This window comes from Thamnophis sirtalis, unplaced genomic scaffold, assembly GCF_051295495.1.
Source record: "Thamnophis sirtalis isolate CommonGarterSnake01/CBP01778 unplaced genomic scaffold, rThaSir2_p1.2 scaffold_6, whole genome shotgun sequence".
In the NCBI taxonomy this organism is placed as follows: domain Eukaryota; kingdom Metazoa; phylum Chordata; class Lepidosauria; order Squamata; family Natricidae; genus Thamnophis; species Thamnophis sirtalis.
This window is the reverse complement of record NW_028261386.1, coordinates 121,259,606-121,283,712: the sequence shown is the minus strand read 5'-3', so window position 1 is coordinate 121,283,712 and position 24,107 is coordinate 121,259,606. Positions and strand designations below refer to the sequence as shown.

At 34.4% G+C, this 24,107-nt stretch overlaps 1 protein-coding gene across 7 annotated transcripts in view; it reads left to right on the top strand.

The window, feature by feature from the left end:
• Positions 1-24,107, top strand: part of SENP6 (SUMO specific peptidase 6) — a 64,631-nt gene that overhangs the window by 17,201 nt on the left and 23,323 nt on the right. For 3 of the 7 annotated variants that reach the window (XR_015697088.1, XM_087718853.1, XM_087718848.1), the window contains exons 4-12: positions 1,840-1,976; positions 4,894-4,989; positions 8,052-8,072; positions 15,616-15,686; positions 16,979-17,115; positions 17,813-18,167; positions 18,624-18,853; positions 22,142-22,315; positions 23,237-23,270. Coding sequence is in view for 6 of the 7 variants with exons in the window: in XM_087718853.1 (XP_087574979.1) it covers positions 1,840-1,976; positions 4,894-4,989; positions 8,052-8,072; positions 15,616-15,686; positions 16,979-17,115; positions 17,813-18,167; positions 18,624-18,853; positions 22,142-22,315; positions 23,237-23,270 (1,255 nt within the window). In the remaining variant the exon portion in view is untranslated. The remainder of the gene's footprint in view (positions 1-1,839; positions 1,977-4,893; positions 4,990-8,051; positions 8,073-15,615; positions 15,687-16,978; positions 17,116-17,812; positions 18,168-18,623; positions 18,854-22,141; positions 22,316-23,236; positions 23,271-24,107) is intronic. The other 4 variants (XM_087718849.1, XM_087718852.1, XM_087718851.1 and 1 more) reach the window with 4 other exon arrangements.

Here is a 24,107-nt window from a genome sequence, read left to right as displayed (position 1 = left end):
GTAAAGACAGATGCAAAACATGAGTTAAATAGTTCTGTTTTCTCCCTGTTGCTTGTCACCTTCTTGCCACTTTCTCCCAGCAATGGACCAATTGTTTCATTAACCTTTTTCTTGTTTTTAACATGTTGGAAGAAGCTTTTTTTGTTATTTTTTAGTTTTGTAGCAAGCCTTTCTTCATTGTGAGCATTAGCTTTCCTCACTTCATCTTTACATGCTCGGGCTATTTGCTGATATTTTGTCTTAATTTTATCCCAATCTTTCCACTTTATATACTTATCTTTTTTGTCTTTCAATTTGTCAGAGAGTGCTGGTTTCTTTTAGGAGCTGTTATTTTTCTTCTTCATTGGTATTGTGCTAGATTGGGATTTTGTAATCTCATTTTCCAAAATTTCCCAAGCTTCTTGAGTTGTTTTCCCCTTGAGGATTCTCATCCATGGAATTCTTCCCAAGCTCTCTTGAAATTGAAATTAGCTCTCTTAAAGCTCTCTTACTCCAAGCTAATTCTGATTTAGTCTTTGACCTACAAGAACAATTAACAACCAGAATTTCCATGATGAAACAAGGAGTTGTTAAGTGAGTCATGCCTGACTCATCACTTTTGCCATGGTTGTTAAACAATTCACTGCAGTTAAGTGAACCATGCGGTGGTTAAGTGAAGCCAGCTTCCCCCATTGACTTTGCTTGTCAGAAGCTGCTTGGCAAGGTTGCATGTGGCAATCACATGAACACACACTGGATGCTGCAACCATCATAAACATATACCAGTTGTCAAATGCCCAAATTTTGATCTTGTAACTGTGGGGATGAAGTCATAAGCATGAGGACAAACAGTATGCAGTATAATATTATATCATGAAGAGTATCAAATTATTAGCAGCCTGATAATTAAATACTCTTATTTTCTTTGGAAATTGAGAAACAGTTGTTATGTTTGTTTACAATGGGTACATATGCTTGTGGTGTGGAATAGGTAATGTTGAGAAATCAGTAATTCATTGTCTTATCAAAAATGCCAGATACTTGACAACAATTTGTTTACACATAGCACTAGCTCATCATGTAGCTTATTTTGACTTCAGTAAAAAGTAATGATAATATGTGAATATATCCAATGTATTTTGTAGATTGTAGCTTATGAGTTGTCACTATTTTTACATTTCATGCCAACCTAAAAGTTAACTAAATTTGTGGACTTATTTTTTAAATTAATTTCTCAAATACAGATAGTCCTCTGCTACAACCATTTGTTTAGTTACTGTTCAAAGTTACAATGACACTGAAAAAAATGACATGACATTTTTCACACGATCATTCTTGCATCCTCATTGTCACATAATCAAAATTCAGACACTTGGCAACTGGTTCATATTTATGACGGTTGCAGTGTCCTGGAATCATATGGTTCCCATTTGCAACATTCTAACCAGCTAAATTAATGGGGAAGCCAGATTTACTTAACTGTATTTCTAACTTAACAATTGAAGTGATTCACTTAATAATTGTGATAAGAAAAGATTGTAACTTGGACAAAACTCACTTAACAACTGTCTCACTTAGCAACAGAAATTTGGGACTCAATTGTGATTGTAAGTTGATTACTATGTCCAGTAATCAACCCCCCCACCCCCAGTTTCCTGAGCAGCATACAATTTATTTAAAATATAAGGTGTAGAAAGGTATTTCTTTTGGAAAATTTTAATCCTACTATTTGAGCAGGATCTTCCAGTTTGGGGACATTTGAGACAGTATGAAAAGGCCTGAAAATGTTTTAGTATTTGAAAGGGTGACAGAAATGTAATTTCCTCTTTTGATATGATGGTTTATGTTCTTTTATTTCAGCCATGTCGCCATCGCTTTGGAGCCAGAAATGATGCCTTAAGGACATACAGCAGACGAAACAAAAGTGACACTCCTGGAACTTTAAAAAGCACCCCAACTGGACTTAACATATCGGGAAGCGGCAAGAATATATGGTGGTGTGCTTTTCAGATGATCTCAAAATTGTTTAATATGTGGTGTATGTCTGGAGGAAATGTTAGTTAGAGTGCTGCTAACACTGTTCAGCTGTCTGTTTCCACTGTAGTGATGTATTTTAAGCAAGTATAAAAATACATCTATTATAATATCTAAATATTATTTTAGATACATATTGGAATATATAACTATATATAAAAATGTCCAAACTACACAGAACTTTACAGAAACAGAACGAACAGATAGGAGCACATTATTTGTGCTATTGAACAATCAAGAGAGAAAAATGTCCCCTTTCCAGCTAAAGCTTACAGTAAACCCAATGACGTCTGGTTTATTAGCAAAACAATTGCCTGTGCATATATCTTTTGTTGCCAGTATTTTCAGTTGCTATGTTGAGTTGTACGATGAAAAATCACAGAATGCAAGGGACAAAATTAGACTTAATCTCCTGAAGACTATCTGTTCCAATGATAGTATTATGCTACACTAACTGCTTGTCGTGTGCTTTTAAATAAGAGTTATTTTTCCAACAAAGGAATATATACTATAGGTTTGATATCTGCTTTCCAGAAAATGTTGACTTGGGTTTTTGTTGCATCGTTTTTTTTTAAATTTTAGAGCATTGTTTTTTAAACTTTGCACCTATGCCAATTCCTATAAAAATAAAAACTGTTTTTAGCAAACATTCAAATAATTGTTCTCTTTCTCCTCCAACCACAGCAGCCACAATCTTGCTAGTGCCCAAGTTGGAGGAGAAAGAGGAGAGGTTTTTGAAATGCTATCTAGTGAATGAGTTAATTATTTTTTCCTTGACTTTAATAAATTTTAAAACTATAGTTATTGCAATGTATCATTGTGTATTTGGCTTTAAATATTTGAGACCAAAAAATCATGGTAAATGTTACATAGATGTAAACACTTAAACACAATTGTTCCTTGCTTTATGTTATTTAAATTAGAATAAAAATCAAGTTGTTTTGAAAATTTTTAATAAAATAACATTTTAGGATTCCTCCAAAATTATATGTAATATGCTGACAATAACCTATTTCAGAATTACTCTGTCTTATCTCTATGTTTTGTTGGGCTACTTCCTATTTTACTATTGCCATTAAATGATTATTTATTTATGTATTGTTAGCATATTTGTGCCCATTGCATTTATATTTTATCAGTTTCTTTCTTCCTTCAATTGCCTCAGAAGAAGAATTTGTAAACTTTATCTTATGTAGGAACACATATGTAGAGAATGTTGGAATGGAATGGAATGGAATGTTGCATTTCCTTTCAAACCATGCCACAAATATACTCTCAAATTATGCCAATTTGGTAGCAGTTTTGTGGTTTCTGGAAACAATGTTCTGCATCAATATAAAATTCTTTGGGTTGATAAATTTGGCTCATCCCTACTTCATTATATTAATCTCATCAGCAGATTCCCCTTGGATGATTAGGATCGTGTTTAAAATCCTAATAGATTTTATGGGCTTTACCTTCTACATCTCAAAAGAAAAGAAATTCCGCTTCAGAAATCTATACCAGTTGAAAATTATAGTTTTAGTATTTCCCTTGCACTGTGAAATTAAGCAATGTTAGTTTTATATATTCTTCAGGTGAACAAGATAAATTCAAATAGTTCATAGTTCAGATTTTTTGGGGAGGATCTGCAAATTTTGTATTTTTAGTTATCAAGATGGAAAGACAATATTAATAAAATCATACCCAGTAAAACCTGTGTAATATAGTATCACAACTACACATAACTAATTCTTTGTCAACTCTTTGTTTTTACCATTTTTAATTTCCTTTGCCCATTTACCCAACAGTATTTCCTAACATATTTGCTGTGATCATCATCACTGAAATTATTAACTAGATTTTTGAAATGGACAAATCGTTTCAATAATGAATTTTATTTTTTCTTTAATTTTTATTTTATTTTTTCTTTAATTTTTTCTTTACTGTTTTAGAAGAAAAAGAAAACAAATAAGCAAAAATAAAAAATGATCATATATATATGATATATATACATATACATACATACATACATTTATATATATATATATATATATATATATATATATATATATATATATATATATATATATATATATATATATATATATATAATGTTTTCTGAGGTTTTCGCGGGTGTTAGTATGTAGGTCTCTAGTTGTTCGGGTTTTCTCCCGCGTAGAATTGGAGATGTCTTGGCGACGTTTCAACGAAGTCTCATTCGTCATCTTCAGGCGGCTTCAGACTACTTCAGGTTTGGAGTTTCCAGGAGTAGGAAACTCCAAACCTGAAGTAGTCTGAAGCCGCCTGAAGATGACGAATGAGACTTCGTCGAAACGTCGCCAAGACATCTCCAATTCTACGCGGGAGAAAACCCGAACAACTAGACACACACACACACACATATATATTATATATTCCTGTACAGATAATGCTTAGCATTTATTTGATTAAAAATTAACCATGGAAAACTTTAAGTTGCATTTAACTTCCTTAAATAGTGTAAGTAAAAATTTAAATCTCTGCTCTAAGTGCCCAAATCTCCAATAATACTGAATTTCCAATTGTTATTCAGTTATTAATAATGAACTTGTGAAACAGATTGTTTTGTGTGTGAATGGGTGTTGAGAGAAAATAAAACACCAACTTTTTAAAGAAGCTTTTTCACCCTGCTGCACTAGCAGTAGAACATGTGGATCCTTCCTATTTCTTTTACTGGCTGCCAGTTGGTATTAATTAAGCACTTAAGCAATTGCTATGATTAGACAGTGTTGTGGAAGCTCTGATTCATTCATTCATTTAAAGAATAAAATGATTGAAGACTATTTAAAATAAGTTGAACATTCGGTCCTGTTGTGAATAATAACAATAATACTTTCGTATTTTATTATTATGTTTCAGTGTAAATGCTGAAAATAGATCCTGTTCAGAATCAGAAGTACAGGCCAGACGTTTCTGTCCTCACACACAAACACGAGTAAAAACAGCAGCACAAAAGTAAGTTCTAAAAGTCATAGACCCCCAGTCTGACTTTACTAGGTTTGTCTTCTGTGTAATTTATACTCAGTATTTAAATGTGATTTGCTATTGGTAGAATCAGAGACTTAGAAGGGATATTTGAGGTCATCTAGGCCAACACCCCCTCCCCTTGCTCAATGCAGGATGGATTACAGCATCTATGATAGATGATAATCCATCCACTGTTTGAAAACCTTAGCAAAAAGGGAACTAACCACTTCACATGGCAATCTATTCCTCTTGTTGAAAACTGATTGTTTAGAGTAAGTTCTTCTAATATGTGGTTTGAGCCTACTTCCTTAATAGTGATAGTAATCTGTTGATAGTGGGGCAATGTAGAACTTAAAGAATTGAGTCAGCCTTTCAGATATTTGAACACTGATATCAGGTTTCCCTTGAATCATTTCTCTGTAGACCAGGGGTGTCAAACTCACGTCATCATGTGATGTATTGCAACTCCCCCCCCTTTTGCTAAACCGGGGATGGGCTTGGCGCATCCGGCCCGCAGACTGTGAGTTGACACCCCTGCTCGAGATCAAATGTGCCAGTTTGGGATAGTGATACCATCTGTTGTCGCACTCCAGTTTGTGGAAGAACCATTGATGAGCATTCCTACAGCAATGCTCAGTAAGGCATGTATCCACTTAGAATTCATCTGACCGGCCTTCCCTTTAACCAGCTTGTTAATGAGAATGCCATGAGGTTCTTTGTCTGATGCTTCGTTAAAAAGACACATAACGTCTGCAGCACTACTACAACTTGCTACAGAACTTACTTTATCAAAAATGAGAAAAGATTAGTCCAACAAGGTTTATTCATGATATGTACGTGCTCGATTATGAATGACTGAATTCTATCCACAAAACAATCTCGGACAGACAGATCTGTATTTCTTGGATCAATTGTTCTCCTTTTTTAAGATAGGGATAATATGCACCTTGCAGTTATTCTGGATTTATTAAAGGAGTCACCTAAAGTTATCAGCAAGTTCAGTCACTATCCTAAAATGTATTTCCTTTGAACTGGAAGATTTAAATTCATTCAAGATTGACAAGTATCCCTGAATATATTTCTATCTCAAAGTTCCGTTCCATTCTTCATCCTGTTCTTCATAATTTCTCAATAGGATATGTACTCTCTAGTCAGAAGATTAAGCCAAAATACTAGTTGAGTGGTCTGCCTTCCCTTTGGTCTTTTTAGCATTTTTCCTTCTTAACTGAGCAATTGATCTATTTTTGTATTTTTTTTTTTTAATGTTGAGTGTATCTGAAGAAGGCTTTCTTGTATGTGATTTTAAGCTTTGTTTGCCAGCTTCTTTATAGTTCTGTGCTAGCTGTTTGTGTTGTTCTTAGTGACATTCATCTATGTATAGCCATTTTGTTTTTTGATTCAGCTATTCATTAAGTTATTTGTGTATACGTGTTGGCTTCATCAGTTTGGCATTTTATTATTTTCAATTGTGCTTTTAGTATCTCCTTTTTCGGGGAAACTTTCCTTTTTCTATTAGTTTCTCCTGAAAAGTGGGTTCTAAAATGACTGGACATTTATGGCAATGCTTTCATTGTTCATGTATTACCCAACACAGTACTATAGAGGCCTTAGTTGTTGAAGTATTCAGAATTCCTAACCTGTGGAATTTAAAGTTGTTGAATAATCTTGGACAATTTTAGTACTTTAACTTCTCCTTACAGCAAAAATTAGTTAAGACCTTTTGAAAATTGTATCTTATGCTATGTCTGATGTTGGGGCTTGTTGGTTTCTAATCCTTTTGCATTTACTTGTCAAGCTCCTTACTATATTCATTCTAATTCTGATCTGCTCAAAAATCGTGTTTATGTTTGTTGGTTGAAGTCTGGCTTTAAAGATTTGGATTTTTTTTATAGCTTTATACGTGAACTTGAAGTTGTAACATGCTATATGACCTAGAGCTTGTTCAAGAATGTGGTTCTGATTTTTTCCCCATTTGTATGTTTTTGAATGAATGTTTATGAAAGTTGTTTCCAGTTTTTAATTTTATAATAGGGACACAGTGATGGCATTTTGATTTGTGGCAGATTGCTATTTCATTACTGGACATGTGTTTAATACAGGAATTATTTTTCTAAAGTTTGCTTGGCCATTTTATTTTCAGCCTTGTTTAAAACTTGGCAGTATTAGAAAACAATTTATTATTACCAAGAATCATACTCATGTCCTACTGTGTGCTTCAGAGAATCCTTTAAGGCGATCCAGCAGAGTTTATTTTACACATAAAAAGGAAAGTTTAGTTTTCCACTATCACTATTAAAGATAGCTTGCTTGGCTTATGTTTGCAATTTCTTTAAAATACTTCATTTTTTTAAATAAATAAGTTTGAGCTATATAGATGGGCAACTTTCAGATGTTTTGTCTATATACTGCAGACCCATTCCAGTGGATGAGATTGTACTTGGTGGCAGAGAGCAGATTATTATTATTATTTTCTTCTAATAAAGCAGAATTTTAGGGGGATAGTTACAAGGGCAGAAGAATAGGACAAAATAGTGTTGGAATGAGATTGCGTTCTTTTTCCTTTTTTTTACCTGACTGTTAGCCACCAGTGTTAAAAATCTCATGTCCAAAGGACAACCCTGAATAAAATTTTAGCTTTGAAGGTTAGCTTGTCCCTACCCATACTAGCCTTTTCCTCAGAGTTTGTATTGGGCTCTTCTGCTTTGATCCATGGAGTACTTTTAAAGAATGTGCTATACTCTGTATTAATCCAGCCTTGTGGAGGAGGAGCTGGTAACTCCAAGTTTCTTATTGAAGCAGGTCCTTATTTAATTACGCTTTCAAATAAGTGTTGGTTACCTGAAAATAATGAGGCAACCAGCTGATAACTGCATCTGGTTGTAGTTTAGGTTTAAATTCCCTTATTTAAACATGTAAGTTTAGTGCTATTTAACAATGAATGTTCTGCATTTGATATAAATGTTAAAATTTAGGTTTCTAAAAGCACATTTTAAGGAACTCATATTGAAGGGCTTTGTATCTTACAATATTTCTCTCTTTCATATTTTAAGCAATCGGGATCTAAAAGAAAGGTAAGCACAAGGTGAAATGGACATGATAATGAGAATACTGTAGAAGTATTGTTTTCTGGCACTACTGAATGGATTTTTCTTACCTGGGATAGTAAATGAGACAGGATTATCAACAGATATCAGCTCTTGTTACATTTATTCATAGCTTTAAGTTGTTTAAGTTGCTTCTGGCTTATCTTGAATAAGCAAGTGTATCAGTGCACATTGTTTCATATGTCCCATTTTACTGTTTTTAATCAAAGCATGTAAGGAATTTGAAATTAAGAATAAATGTTGCCTTTATATTCTGCCTTGATATGGAAAATATAAGCTAAGACTCCAACTTGACACAAAACTTAGTGAATTAGTTATGAGATGATCTGAAGGATATATGACATTGGAAGTAAGAAATAATCTTTAATGTGATGGAGATGCTTATAATTTAGAATCAAAATCATTGAAAAGCTTAGGTGGTTGGTAAAAGTGCACTTCAGCTGGACAAAATGACTTCCAAAGTTCTATTATATTGGAGGATTTTCTTCTCTAGGTCTTACAGTTAACGCGACCTCGTTTAAGAACTACTCCTTCAGCGGCTGTTTCAAGTTATGATGAAGCTGAATGAATGGTCCTTATGACTGGTGCTCAAAGTTCTGGCTGTCCCAGCACTCCTGAAGTTACATCAGTGGTGGGTTACTAACCGGTTTACTACTGGTTCGCTCGTGCTCGCGCTTATGCATAGAAGCGCTCAGGCAGATGGGCGGAGCCTCCCGCCGCCACTACCAGTGCGGCTGAACCGGGAGCAACTCATCTCTGAGTTACATGATCACAATCTGGACTCTTGGCAACCAACTGACCATTTAGAATGGTTGCAGCGTCATGTAGTCATTTGATAGCTATTTGTGAGATTCCTTCCTGGCTTCTCAAAATCAGTTGAGAAACCAAGAGGGAAGGTCACAAGTTGCTCTGGCAACTCACTTGGAATCATCCACCCCTGCCTTCCTTGCACAGTGGCTCATGAGCCACCCATACATTCTCCCCCACCTGGTAAGAGCCATCAGTGGTCTCCTGCACATTGCACTACGCATTGCACCACACCTTAACCGCCCACTGGCCTGCTTGCAACCCACCTGGGACCTCCATGACTCTTGCTTACCAATGGCAGTAGGGAGTGATAAGATTGCTGTTGCTAAGCAATGTGGTCATGTCACATATTGTGACTACATCACTTAGTGATAGAAATTCAAGTCCCAATTACTTAGTTAACAAAGGACTAACAGTATGAGATGCAGAGAAAGAGATTTGGAAAGGGATATGGGAATTATGATGGTCAGGATCATGACAAATAGATTCAGTTATTCAGAGTATTTGGTTATAATTTTTATATATTTAATGCATTTGAACTTCTTTTCTACCTAGGTTGGCCTGATCAAATACTGTTAATGCATTTATTTTCAGAATAGAAATAGTGAATGAGAAGAATTAAAATTATTTGGATCAATTTTTAAATTGTTTGATTTTTAATTTGTTATAAAAGTCAAAATTATAAGAAACAAATAATAAAATAATGTATTATAATTTATAATTAAAATAATTATACACATTATAATTTTTTTAAAATTATTTCTTTATTTTTAATCGTAGTAGTTTATTGATTGATCTTGTGACTTTATCAATAAAATGAAATAATAAAATAAATATTGTGCATAGTCTAGTTCCAGAATAAGATAGATAGGAAATGAAATGTGTTAAAATAAGTAATCAGTAATCAGTTAAATGAAGGACCCTTACAAGATATTCCAGTTTGTTCAATGTATTGTGTTTTTGGGACCATTGCCTTAGTTATAAACTTAGCAATTCTGCATACAAAATATACATTTAGGCCCGGGAGGAAATATGACAGTCTGCAGGCTCTGGGGCATCGAGGTGGGGGGGGGGGGCAGTGCAGCCTCAAACTTCTGTTGATGCCCCCCCCCCACTTCTTGATCTATTTGTTCTTTTTAAAAGATCCTTTTCATTTAACTAAATAAATTACAAGGCGTCATACTGCAAGACATTTTTAATTAGCCTCTTATCATCATGTTTTTTCAACCATGTAATTGTAGCCAACAAAGATCTCACTGGTAGAATATTTTTGGGGGGAGTGTTTCTGGTAAAGTGTCCCGATTAGCTAATTAAGTTTTTGGATAAAAAGATGTTTTGTGGTAATACTATTTCTTTAATATCATCAGTCTCTTAATTAATTTTACCAGATTCTGGTAACTCATTACAATAACTAATAGTGTGGTCCTATCTTACCAGCAGTAATAACAAAGTTTAGAGATTAATGCTGAAGTATTCATCTTATTTAATTCTTTACCTAAAAGAAAGGTGTCACTGCTAAAGCACCCAGATACCTGAAAACCTCTATTTCCTATCCTACGTTTGTGAGTGTATCCTATCATTTGCTGTGGATATTGAAATAAAATTAGTTTCTGAAGCAAACAAGTTTTGAAAAGTTATGATATTTATGTAATTACTTACCAAGCACATCTAAATTATATTAAAATAACCAAAATATATTTCCAATTCCCAAGGCATGTCACAACTTTTCAGCATCCCAAATGTTTGGAAATTGAAAGTTGAAAAATTTGGCACCCCCTATTTTATCTATATGGAAAAACCGTACAATACACGTTTGGAAAAGTACTATATGATTTCAGGCAGAAATTATTTCCATTACTGGCATAATGGGGCGGCATGGTGGCTCAGTGGTTAAGACATTGGGCTTGGTGGCTGGAAAGCTGGCAACCCAGGTTCGAGGCCTGAGGCTGAGTGCCACCTGATGGGTGAGCTCCTATTCTTGTTCCAGCTCCTGCCAACCTAGCAGTTTGAAAGCACGCAAATGCAAGTAGATAAATAGATATCACTTGAGTGTGATGTCATGCTGGCAGCATGTCTGCGGAAACGTCTTCAGGCAGCACTGACTCAATGGGCTTGAAACAGAAATGAGCACAGCCCCCTATAGTGGGCAATGACTAGAAGAGTAAAATCCACAGGAATCCTTTACCTTTTTTTACTGGTTTATATTTTAAAAAATACTATGCAAAATTATGTATCATCATCATCCATAGTAAATATTAGATACAAATCTAATGGATAAATTAAAGGTTATGAAATAATTCTGCTCTGTGAAGCATATCTAGAAAAGAAAACAATCGCAATTTTAATAGAAACTACAGTGATACTTTCAAATATCGATAGAGTAGACTCTTCTATAGTTCATGTCGTACTGCAGACCAGAATATCTCTGCCAATTGGGCAGATAAAAATCTTAGATCAGTTTTTCCTGCTTTGCTAAATTATATTATGCTATTCTTCCTAGACAATCTTCTTTTTAATAGGGCATTCAAAATAACCATGGGGATTCATAGTAAGCATAGCTCTCCTAAATGTATTACAATATGAATATATATTGACCACATTTTACTTTTATGCACTTTGATCTGCAGTGTCCTCTTGTTGTGAAAAATACGGCTTTTATATATTCATGTTTTAGTACTTTTAGGAGAGCTACAGATATTGATATACCTACATACATCTACACATACATGCACGCACACATACATGAATGGTTATAGTGTCAGCCCTTTCGGAGATGCGATGACTCAGCAGTTAAAAATGCTGAGTTTAGCTGTAAAGCTTACAGCCTGCGTTCCAGACCCGAGCACCATGCGACAAGGTGAGCTCCCATTACTTGCTCCAGCTCCTACTCATTGAGCAGTTCAAAGGCATATAAATCAAGTAGCTAAGTAGGCACCACTTCGGTAGGGAACTAATGGCATTTTGTGGGCCTTGCCTTACAGTCGTTCAGGCCACATGATCATGAAAATGTCTTCTGACAACACTGGCTCCCTTGGCTAAGAAATGGAGATGAGCTCTGTCCCCTAGAGTTGGTGTAGGTGACGTGACTAAACCAGGGAAACTTTATCTTTACTTTTTGGTCAGCTCTTTGAATAGGCTAGGTTGGAAAATAAATTTCCAACAAGAACTATTGGAATTCTCTTTTATTGATGCAGAATATAATAACAGAATCTCAAAAACCTGATAGGGAGTCTCTGTTCCCCCATATTATACCAAAGAGAATCCAGGTGGAGTAATCTTGAGTTTCGTTCGACCCCCTTTTCCCTTTCTGGGCCACATGGGTGTTTCATTTTAATGACTGTTGAATTTCTTCTTGAATGCCATCTCCATACTTCCTTACTGCTAGGTATGAAGCATAAAGATCTCAAACCCTATATGCTTTATCCTTTAGTACAATGCAATAAGATTGGAAGCTTCACTCTCTCTTTTTAACTTAAGTGCAATTGATTAAGCATTCTGTGTTAAATTCAACAACCATGGCTTAACCCACTATTGTTGTTTGCTTGAGATGACATAAATAATCATAGGAAACTGTAAATAATATAAAACAATTAAAGCAGTGTTGGGTTCTGGATCCTGTTGCAACCGGTATGGTTGCAACGGGGCCTGGCATCCACCGGATGAATGTGTGCAGTGCGCGCACATGTGCACAGCATGCACACGCATCCTTACCTCTTCCAGCGCCTCTGCAAGCCTCCGTGATGCTCCAGCTGCTCGGAGGAGCGTCATGCAGGCACTGTGTGCTCTGTGTGCGTGTGCGGAAGCGCCAAAGAGCTCAAATACAGGTAAGGAGCTCGGGCGGGGCAGGTGGGCCCTCTGGAACGCCATACCGGAACGGGAAGGCACTGGTACATACGTACCAGGGCATACCACCTACAACCCACCATTGAATTAAAGCAGCCAGATTTCTAATGCCCATTGTGTGTTGTGTTACTGCTGTTGTTATTTCAATTTATTAGCTGCCTCAAGAGCGGTATATAAGTCTACTGCTATTGCTATTGCTATTGCTCTACCAAAGGAATTAAGGTTAAGAAAAATAGTAAAATACAATTGTAAGGGCTAGAAGCATTGCATTGCGACTTATTATAGCCATTGAATATGTCACAATAATTTTGGGGAGGGAACATAAGTCTCTCTTTTTTGGATATTTGAAAAGTAATAGATGTGCATGCAATTAGCTACAGAGATACTGTATTCTTCCTTAGTCGGCAGTAAAATATCTTAAGTCCTCGCAAGTGTCATTTTTAATATACCCTTCAATTTTTAAAATTTAATTTATTTATTTTAATCCATAGCAAATTACATCATTTATATAATAAAAGCTTTAATACACTAACAGGAATTGCTGTAAAATTTAAATTAATTAAATTTTTCTAAAGTTAAGCAAAATGTAACTGACTTGCCCATTATTTGTGGGGGATATTTAAATAGAATTTCATTTGTTGCATCTTTAAGTGATACAACTGTCTAGTATATAAAATGTATTTGCAAAGTGTCATTGGTTAATGATAAAACAGAAATTTATGGTGATCTACTTAAAGTGAACAGTTTTTTTTAAAAAAAATAGTCACCTATTTATTTTCTATATATTTATCAAACTGATAAATAAACATGATCAAGCAACTAAGTGACATAAATCCATGATGCATAGATATTTTTTTTTTAAAAGTAGGTAGGTAGAAAATATACATTGTTTTATTCATCATACATCTAAAGTATTGCCTGCAATAAGTCAATTGCAATTGAGATAAAATATAAAGTTAATCAAAATTCAATAGAGTAATGGTTCCTGCCATCTAAAGTTTTCTATTGTTGGGCAATTATTATTTTATCTGATAAAATTAAATAAATAATAAGTTGTTTGTTTGTAAGATTGATATTTTTCCTATAAATAAGAGTGGCAAGTGAACATTTAGATCTTCGTTAAGTATTCATGATTATCTCTTCAAAATTTTACACTTATAAGGAATAACAGTAAATCTTAGATAGCTAAAGAATATAGCATGCAGTATCAACTATCTGTTCCATTTTATCCTAAAATATGTACTTTGCATCTAATAATAGCTTAGTAAAGAGAATCTTATTCACGTACAACAATATGCTAAATTGTTGAGAATTCTGGCTTTATTGATAGCGATCAACCTATGCGTCAGTTCTTTTCAGATCATTTCTATTGCGCTTTTTATTCTGGAAGAAATAGCTAAACCAACCAAAAAGATTTACGTTGTGGTTTATTCAGCATTTACTCCAAATGGTGGTTCTCTTGACAAGCCAGAAATTTAAACAACAGTTGTTCTTAGCATTTGGTTCCTTGCTGCTTTAGAACAAGTTAGAAAGTCTAGTTCGATCATGTACTGAACAAGTCAGATGGAAGCTTTCTGGTTTTATTAAGTTTGGCATGCTGACAGAAGGGATGGTTAGACAATAAAATGTCTGATTTGTTTTATAAGCTAAAATTCATAATAGCTCAGGTGGTTATGGACAAACTGACTGCCAGAACTATAAATAGCAAAAGACACCTTGTAATTTTGAGATGTAATCTCTCTCCCTCCCTCTCCATCTCCCTCCCTCCCTCTCTCTCTCCCCATTATCTATTGTAACATAGAATTCTGTTTACTATTTCAAGTAGCTTAGTGCACTTCTCTCAATCAGAATTTTTTTTCTGAACAGATATTTATTGCACTGCTGCAAACCTTTTGTGTCTTATCAATATCTTTAAAATGTCAACATCTCCTTATTTTATGGATACTTTTACCTTAATTGCATAATGAGAATTCATGTCCGTCCCCCCCCCCCAGCAATATGGAAATAATATGCTTTTCTCCTCACACAAAAGAGTTTATCAGGACAGTGGCAATAACTACATACTTATTTTATGAAGTTGACTGATAGAACCCATGGAATATGAAACAGCGTTTAAGTTGTGATTGAAAGTCAAAGATAATATTGTTAGGAACTTTCTATTTCATAGCCTTTTGTTTTACAGGTAGTCCTTGACGTAAGATTATCATTAAGCCCACAATTTTGGTCATAAGTCACGAAGGTCATAAAGCCGGTCACCGTGTATCTGCACATGATTTTGTAACCTTTTTTTGCAGTGGTTAAGAGAACATGGCAGTCATCAGCTCAACCAATTGTAGATGTGTTCATATGACTGCGGGGGGGGGGAGGCACATGTTAGAGGTCATAAGTCCCAGTTTTGGGGCTTGCTGTAACTTTGAACAGTTGCTAATGGACTGATTGTAGGTCAAGGACTACCTGTATACTGACCAAGGAATGGAACTTAAATGCCCAGATATAGCATTTAATAATCAAGTAGACAATCTTAGTGGCTAAAATCACCTTTATATTCTTTTAGAAGTTTAACGGAATAAGATAGATGTACATGAGTGAGGAATTGTGTGTGTGTATCGGTGTTCACTATGATAAGCTTTTCTGTGATTCCTACTTTAAATTGGTAAAAACTCAACAAATTTCAGCATGGCTAGACAATGTAATGGGAGTCAAAAATAAAAGGTTCAGAAGTTTCACATAGCCTTTTTGACACTGTTTAGAAACTTGTAGATTTTAATATTCTAGGTTTCTACAATGTAAAATATAAATGCCTTTTAACATTTTGTTGACATGCTGTATTTTAAATACAATTTTTACTGACTTTTCCTAGGAAAGAATACCCCGATAATATTCCAAAGGTGGATAACAATTGCAATAAATGGTGTCAGCTTCAGGAGATGAGTATGTGTTTTTTTTTAAAGTTTTTAAAAAAATATTTAAATGATTTAATTGTATATTTTAAATAAGAAGAAATAATATATGTTTGCCCTTTTCATTACAAAAGAAGAAAATTCTTGTTCTGCTTAATCTTTAAAAATTAGTTTTCTGTTGTCGTCGTCCCGTCCCCCCATTTCTCTGTTTTATTACTTTTTGGTAAGAACAAACCTTGCACATTTTATTTAAGGAGGGAATTAATAGGGCTAAAAATTGCATTTTTAATTGGTGATATAGAAATGTCAGTTTATAACAATGTGTTTTGAAGTGAGAAAACAAATCCCTTTCTAACTATCCAGTAGCAGGAATTATATTTATGTTGCTTTCTTAGTCTCCATTCTCTTGACTACTTTACCATTGTGTTGTTACACTTACCATATTTTTCGGAGTATAAGATGCACCAAGATTTTGAAGAAAATTTAAAAAAAGTTTTTGCACTCTGCAGACCTCCCAAAATGCCCCCCCCTTTTTAAAAAGGGAATGGATAGTGTTTAGGAGACTTGTAGGGTGCTGCTGGGGGTGCCCCCCCAAAATGAGCAAAAAACGGTCCATTTTTCATGAAAACAGGCCTGGTTTTTTGTCAAAAAAAGGGGCTGCAGACCCTTTAGGAGGTTTTCAGAGTGCTTCTGGGGGCTAGGGAGGGCAGAAATTAGCAAAAAATGGTCCATTTTTTGCTAATTTCTGCCCTCCCTAGCCCCCAGAAGCACTCTGAAAACCTCCTAAAGGGTCTGCACAGCCATTTTGGGGAAAGGGGTGGGGTTTAGGGAGGCAAAAAATGCTGTATTCAGTGTATAGGATGCATGCAGATTTTTAGCCTCTTTTTTGAGGGAAAAAGGTGCGTCTTATACTCCAAAAAATACGGTATATATATATTTTCTTAAAGAACTTGTCACTCTCGGATTTTGACTTACTTACCTACTGTAGTTATTTAATATATTGAAATCAACATATCCAGTCTGTAGGTTACGGTCCATATTTAGAAAAAATTAGGTCTTTGTATTGTTACATCAATTTCCATTTGAAATTTTAGCTACACACTGCTTAAAGTGAGAAGCAGTTGTTTTGAATGAATAGCTTCACAGCCTTTTCCCCCCTTGAATTATCATAGGGCACAGATGCCTGGACAGAAGCAATTAATAATTATTTTTTCTTCATCCTGATGAAAAGCAAAAGAATAAACTAGAGTTGCTGTTCTTCAAGTGAAGATACTTGGTGGTGATTAGTAATGATCTCCCTCTTTTTTATTCATTTTTTTATAGAAAGAGTGATGGAGAACAGAGATGAGTCTGGTTCAGAGTCAGAGTCAGCAATTACAAGGAGGGTACAACAGAAACGGCAATATCAGGCTGGTTTGCTTCCATCTCCTGCCACCAAAACTAATGCAACCCACATAGAGGTGGGTTATATATTTAATTTTCCTTACTTGCTGTTAAAGGAAGTGTCATTTCTTAAAAGGGTAAAACCACAGTTCAAAGCTTTGGTTATAAAGTCTTTTATAATTGTTGCAGTTAGGCTGCATATCCCTTTGCTAATACTGTTGTTGTAACAGTTTGCTTTTTTAAATCTAAAATTATTTTCTTTTACACAGACTCCATTAGAAAATAAAACTAGATATTTCAATATTAATATTCAAGTTGTAAAGTAGTGGACTTCCTGAATTGTTGTCCTTTCACTGCATATAAAAGTGGTAAATATTTTAAAACATTGTCTTTCAACAAATCTGTGATTAAATATTTGAAGTGATGTTCAGTGGATATTCTTAAGAGATGAGCAGGTAAGTGGCAAGAACCTTTTTGAAATGAGATAAGAAGTAAAAGGCATAAAAGCTGTGACGCTAAAAGTAAAGTGTTAAAATATAGGTGGAAAAGCTTGGAAGAATAATGACAGGGACAAAACCTGACAAAAAAGGAAAAGAACAGTTGAATTAGCTGGTAATTTAAATTAGATAGTAACTTATGACAGGAGCTTAATTCTATTTTTAAAAAAAAACAAATTTAGATTTCTGAATCTATATAGAAACACTATTCAACAACTGTTGTATATTCAAAATAGTATTTTAAAATATGCACAAAAATATCTTTTTTTAACCCTAGGGCTTGGATAGTTATTCCAGAATTTGCCCATGCATTGGAAAAACAAATGAAAGTGAGACTGAATGCCAGCTTTCTGGAGTTTTTAAAGGCTTGCCAAGACAATCCACGCAAACCCTGCCTTTACATGATAATTTGGCACGAGAATCGATACATGACAGTTCAACAGAGCAACATTCTTTAAACACAGGATTAAATGCAAAAAAGTTTTATGGATCATCTCCTGGTACAGTTTCTACGGACCTCATGGTGAGGCGCAACATAGGCCCTGCTATGTTACGGCCAAATGGAAAAGTGGGTTCTAAAATGACTGGACATTTACGGCAGAAGACAACAGCATCTGAGTTAAATGATCCAAGTATGTCTTTTTAAAAAATAAAATAAAATAAAGCTAGGTAAAAATTAAAATTATAACCTTCACTAATTTGGAGAGGAAATATATAACTGGAGTTACATATTGGAGTATGTTCTGAAGATCTCTGATGGAGCAGAGTTCTATGTGTATAGGCGTTCTATGTGTATTTAATGCTTTCATAGAGACAATCTAGGAAGCACACATTCAGTTCTAAGTTCTAAAATGTAGTCTTCTAAAGTTACATAGAATTCAAATTGCATTTATATCTTAGATTCCTACATATGAATAGTATGTCCTGTCCGTTGTAGCTGTCATTTCTACTTTTGAGATCATCAGACGCTGGTTAGGTTAGAATTTTATCTTGTTTTAAATAGACACTTCTTCCCTGTCTTAAACTTCTTATTTAGAATTCGATATTATCATAAAATATAAACATCAGGCAAATGCTTTTGTTTTCAGTTGTGCTCTCCAGTGATGAAGAAGAAGATCAGATTGGTGTCACTAACAGAATGGAGAGCATATCACCACGGCCAGCAGATTTAGCCTGTTCTTCTCCTGCACCTTCCACAGGAAAAGTGGAAGCAGCCCTGAAGGAAAATACTTGTGAACTAGAACAAAGGCTAACTGCCATTACAGCAGAAACCGAATCTACAGTAGCATTACCAAGAAAAGCAAGAATGAAAGATCAGGTAGCTCCTCCATATGCAGGGTGAAATGAATATGTAAGCTTATCAGTGATTTCCCTGTGTGAGTGGAAACTTAGGATAGTGACTGCATAATATACATCATGTTATCTTAATGGGAAAATACTCCTGTACATCAGTGGTTCTGAATATAGGAAGAAAGCGCTTGCTTCTTTATGAATAGAATTCAAGAGTCCAATGTACATTTATTCTTCTAATCTATAACCAATTATCTTTCAATGGGATTACTGTATAGCTATCTTTTTTTATATCAATCAGATATTTACCAGATATGCATGTTGGCTCCCTAAAACACAAAGTGAAGAATTGCACAGTTAATAACTACTAGGCTTTGTGAAAAATTTCAGCTTTCCCAAACAGTATGTCAAAGTATTTTTGAAATTTGAATGATGTTAAAAAAAAACACACCACTATTAAATGCAATATTGAAGATCAAGTGTAGGCACCACTATAAACACAAAGAAATGAAATCTCACTGGATATGAATGAGTCCTTTGATGTAATTAAAGCTGTTAGCTGGATTGGGACATTAGTTAAAACTTGTCTCCGTAGAATGAGAACCACTTTTCTGTACTGCTTTCCATGTTAAATTTGATTGTTGAAATCACAGGAACTGTGTAAGAAGAATGAAATCAAAGACCGACAACCACATCGTTTTCAAAGATGGAACACTTAAATTGACCAAAGAGGATATTATCTCCATGTTGCGCATCACTTCCGTGTTGCTTCTATTCCTGTAGAATTAAAAACATGGAAAACAGCCCAAGGGAGTGGTTGTAACAGTTTTGTTGATAAATGTAAATCAATTTCAGGAGATAAATTGATTCCACAAGGAAAAGCATCCTTAAATTAAAATACATTGAAAATTGTCCCAATTAATAGCACTTCACTGTAAGGATTTCATGGTGGGGATTTTTGTTTTTTAGTTTGAGCATCACTGCAAGAATTGGATAAACAAAGACAAAAATGCACCATGAACAGGCTCCTTGAGTGCTGTCAAGGGGGACAACTTTCACGGTATGTTAATCTAAAGACTTAATAGTCATGGCAGCAGCTCTCGGTAGGGGTATTCTAAGTTATGAACTTGTTTAAAAATATGCAAATATGCTTTACAGCAATCCACTAGGTAAAATGAATCAAAATAATATAATATTTATACAGTCCACACAGTGTTAGACACAAATGCCATAATCTCTCATCTACTGTATATGAATAATTTAACGACTAACACTGTAGAGTTGATACAAAATGAGATGAAAATAGAATCTGGTAATTTTAAATACAGTGTTGTTGTCCAGTGTCTCTATAATGGAATTAAGAATCCAAATTAAATAGAGTAGGTCCTAAATAAGCATCAATATTGCTACATTGGCCTTCTATTTCCACTTTATAGGCCTTGTACCTGTTTTTTTTTTTTAAAGGTGTACATGGGAGGGGAGGGAGGTATGTGATTAAATCAAAATAAACCTCTTATTAAAATCAGTGGAACAGTTTCAGCATCACTGTTGTTTTTAACTTTGTGTTCAGTGCTTCTGAAATATACTGTATTGCTTGTAATGTACTTTTAGAACTGTTTTGGCACTGGTTTTATGTTTTATCAGCTCGTATATTTTATATATTCAGTTCGGATAGATGTACATGAGTAGGATATTTTTCATGACAGTATTTCTTCTCACTCTGATATATCTTATATGTAAAATCTGCATGTGCCACTTTTTGTGAAACCCTTACCTGTGTCAGTTCAAATGGAATGTACGAGTTCTTCATTTTGAACACAGAGAATCTTTTGTGAAAGATGGCTTATATATAACAATGCTTCCTGACTATTAATGCTTAGGGTGATAACAGTGGGGAGATACCATCTTTCCCTCAAGAAAAGAAGTAAGGCACAAGAATCCAGAAAGGAACTGTACCCAAAACAAACAATGCCTTAAAGGCACCGAACATTCCTGCCCATCGACTCATTGGTGCACCCAAGTACTTAAGAGATTTTAGCATTCATGTAAGAATTTCGTGAGAGTTTGGTTTCTTTTTATGCTTTAGAATCTTGAAAGATTTTCTAAAGCCTCATAAAATTTGGGTCATTGTTTTATTTAAAAAAAAAACCTATTAGGTTTAAATTAATAGGTGCGAGTAAGTTGTAATACTCCAGTACTAAGTACTAGAGTGTTAAGGAGAGTTGATGTCCATAGATAGCATGTTGACAAACCTAGTTTTAAAACCCTAACACATGCTGGCCGGGGAATTCTGGGAGTTGAAGTTCACAAATCTTAAAGCTGCCAAGGTTGAGAAACTTTGTCATAGCAATAGTTTACTTTATTGTCATTGCATTTTGTACAACGAAATTAAATGAGATTTTCAGTTTACAATGACAGTACAAGGAAAAGAAGGAAGAAATAGCACTTTGACTTATATACCACTTTAGAGTTCTTTACAGCCATCTCTCTAAGCGGTTTACAGAGTCAGCATATTTCCCCCAACAATTTTGGATCTTCATTTTACCAATTTCAGAAAGATGGAAGGCTGAGCCAACTTTGAGCCTGGTGAGATTCAAACTGCCAAATTGCAGTCAGCCGGCATTCAGCAGAAGTAGCCTGCAGTACTGCGCTCTAACCACTGGGCCACTGTGGCTCATAAACACAAACACAGCCTAGAATGAAGTTACTGAACTATTGCATCTGTAATTATAGGCCTATTATATCATTCTAGTAAGTAAGAGAAATTATATTGGTGACATCATCTTCTGGAGATGTCACATGATGATAATCTAAGAAAGGGATTTTCCGTCTTTTATCTTCTGGAGCAATCTTCTTTCTACCCAAATGAAGGCCTATTGATGCTATATTTTGACGTCTGTTGAAGGATACATCTATTTGCTTAGGGCTCTTTGTAATAAAGAGATGTTGCATGAACATTAGAAAACACTAAAGAAAAACATTTATATGACTTTATTTTTATACTTTTCTTATGACTTTAGAGTTATCCTGCTTTGTGTTGCAATTATTTATGTGGAAAATACCTTTAAATAAATTATGTGTATGATATGGGAGCAGTTAATTCAAATTCAGAAGAGTTGCATACAGATCCCATTCAGAATTTGTATACAGAGTGTGCCACTGACATACTTTTTAATATTTACATTATTTGCACAAATAAAGTTTCACTTGCGAATATTTTGGCCAGTTTTCAGTAATTCTGCATAGCCCATATGTTTTAAAAGCATGTTATAATTATTTTTCATAAATTATGATGATTATGTTAATTATTTTACAGTTTGGCAACATTGTATCCAACGCTCCTATAAAGCGTCGAAAAGTTTTCCCCCAAGAAGCTGTGACTGATGTCATAATACCTTCAAAATATCAGAACTCTTATGAAAGTGTCATATTAAACTGTCGGAGTATAAGAATAGGAACTCTGCGAAAAATGGTGATGGATCCTGTAATTGTAAGTAAAGTAATAGATTTGGGGTTTGTCAATTCTGCTTTATAACGGTGGAGAATCTAAAGATGTAGTTAAAAATTAATTGAAATTAGCGTGGATCTTTGAGAATGGTAAGGAGTAGGCAGATGTGATAGAATTATACTTTTTAGAGTTATGCACAGAAAATGTTTCTATTTGTTTTGCGCATAGAGCAAACAGGTTGTCTCTCATGCATTCTGTCACTGACCTGGGCCAGTCAGTTTTCAAACTGAATAAGATCCATTATTGTTTCCCTGTTCTGGCTTCTGTTAGTTCAGAATCTGGAGCAGATCCTAAAATGCTAGATGTAGCAAATATTGGGTTTTAGGACCTGCAGGGAAATTAGGTGGTGACAAAAAGAATAGAAGAAAAACTCTGCTGTCATCCTGTGATTTCTGGAACAGAAGAATCTGGTATTGTCAGTTGCCAAGTGTCTTAATTTTGATTATGTGACCATGGAGTTGTAAGGGTTGTAAGGTTGAAAAACGCTCATAAGTGATTTTTTCATTTTTACCATTGTAACTTTGAACGGTTACTAAATGCCTAGTTGTAATTTGAAGATACCTATATAACTAGCTGTATTCTTGAGAGTTGGGAGTGAAAGGTGTTAATATATTATTAAACTGTTCCAAAAATATCAAATCCTTCAGTCTGTGAAGAGGTTTGGATATATGAATTTGGATTGTTAACAAAAAAAGTGATTATGTACTCATGGAAGAATGCTTATGTCCCAAATTTTGAAAAAAATATATTAACAAAATTTGGCAAGTCTCCGTCTTTACACTGAAGCAGACATAGGACAGTACATTTCTGTATGGTCTTGGTTTAAATTTATTGTGAATAATTTCAAACCATGGGTTGTTAATGAGAACTTATACCTGTAGTAATATAAATTTTCTTTTTCAGTTTTGTTTAGACTATATTGAGATACGTTTGGAAGGTTAGTATTTTTCTTTTTCTGTTATAATTTTTCTTCATATTGTTGTATGTGATAAATATATTAGTTGGAAATTACATATTTGTTTCTTTGTACGTGTTTATTCTGTTGGGATAAAATATTTAAAATGCCAGTATTCTTAACTAATCAGGAATTGACTTGCTTATATATAACATATTAAATACCAAGGCAAATTCAAACATTTGAAATACATTTTTTAGGATATTAATAGACCAATTCAAGACAATAAATGAAATGATTTTCATAGATACTAGCAATAATTTCCAGTATTTAATGTTCAAAGTGCAGTACCAATATTTAGGTAGTGGCTGAAGAAATAAACTCTATGGGTTTTATGCTTTGAATTTTTTAAATATTGTATTTAATCATAATAATAATGAGGGTGGCCATTCAAATTTGTTCAATAAATCAAGTAATTTATGTTTCTTCTGGTTTAAGCCACATGTCATTTTATGGATATGCAAAACAATAATTCAAATGTCACAAAGTAACTTTTGAAGCTCATACAAAATCATAATCGTGTTCATATTATAAAAATATTGAAACTAATGCAGTCTCCTTCACTAATGCATATGTGCAACCTAACTCCACGCTTTCATTACAAATGAGATATATGCTGCTTCTTTTGGTGAAAATAGAATCTCAGAGCTATAGCTTTAGAGGCCATACTATGTAGCCTCTTTTTAGGCAGGGGAGTTGGTTCATAGAGGTATGAGCAAACTAGAAATACTCTAGGGAGAAAAATTAGGCATTTGCAGTTGTTAATTCTATCTCCTAGCCAACTCCCCCCCCCACAAAAAAAATTGGGCCGTAAAGCTA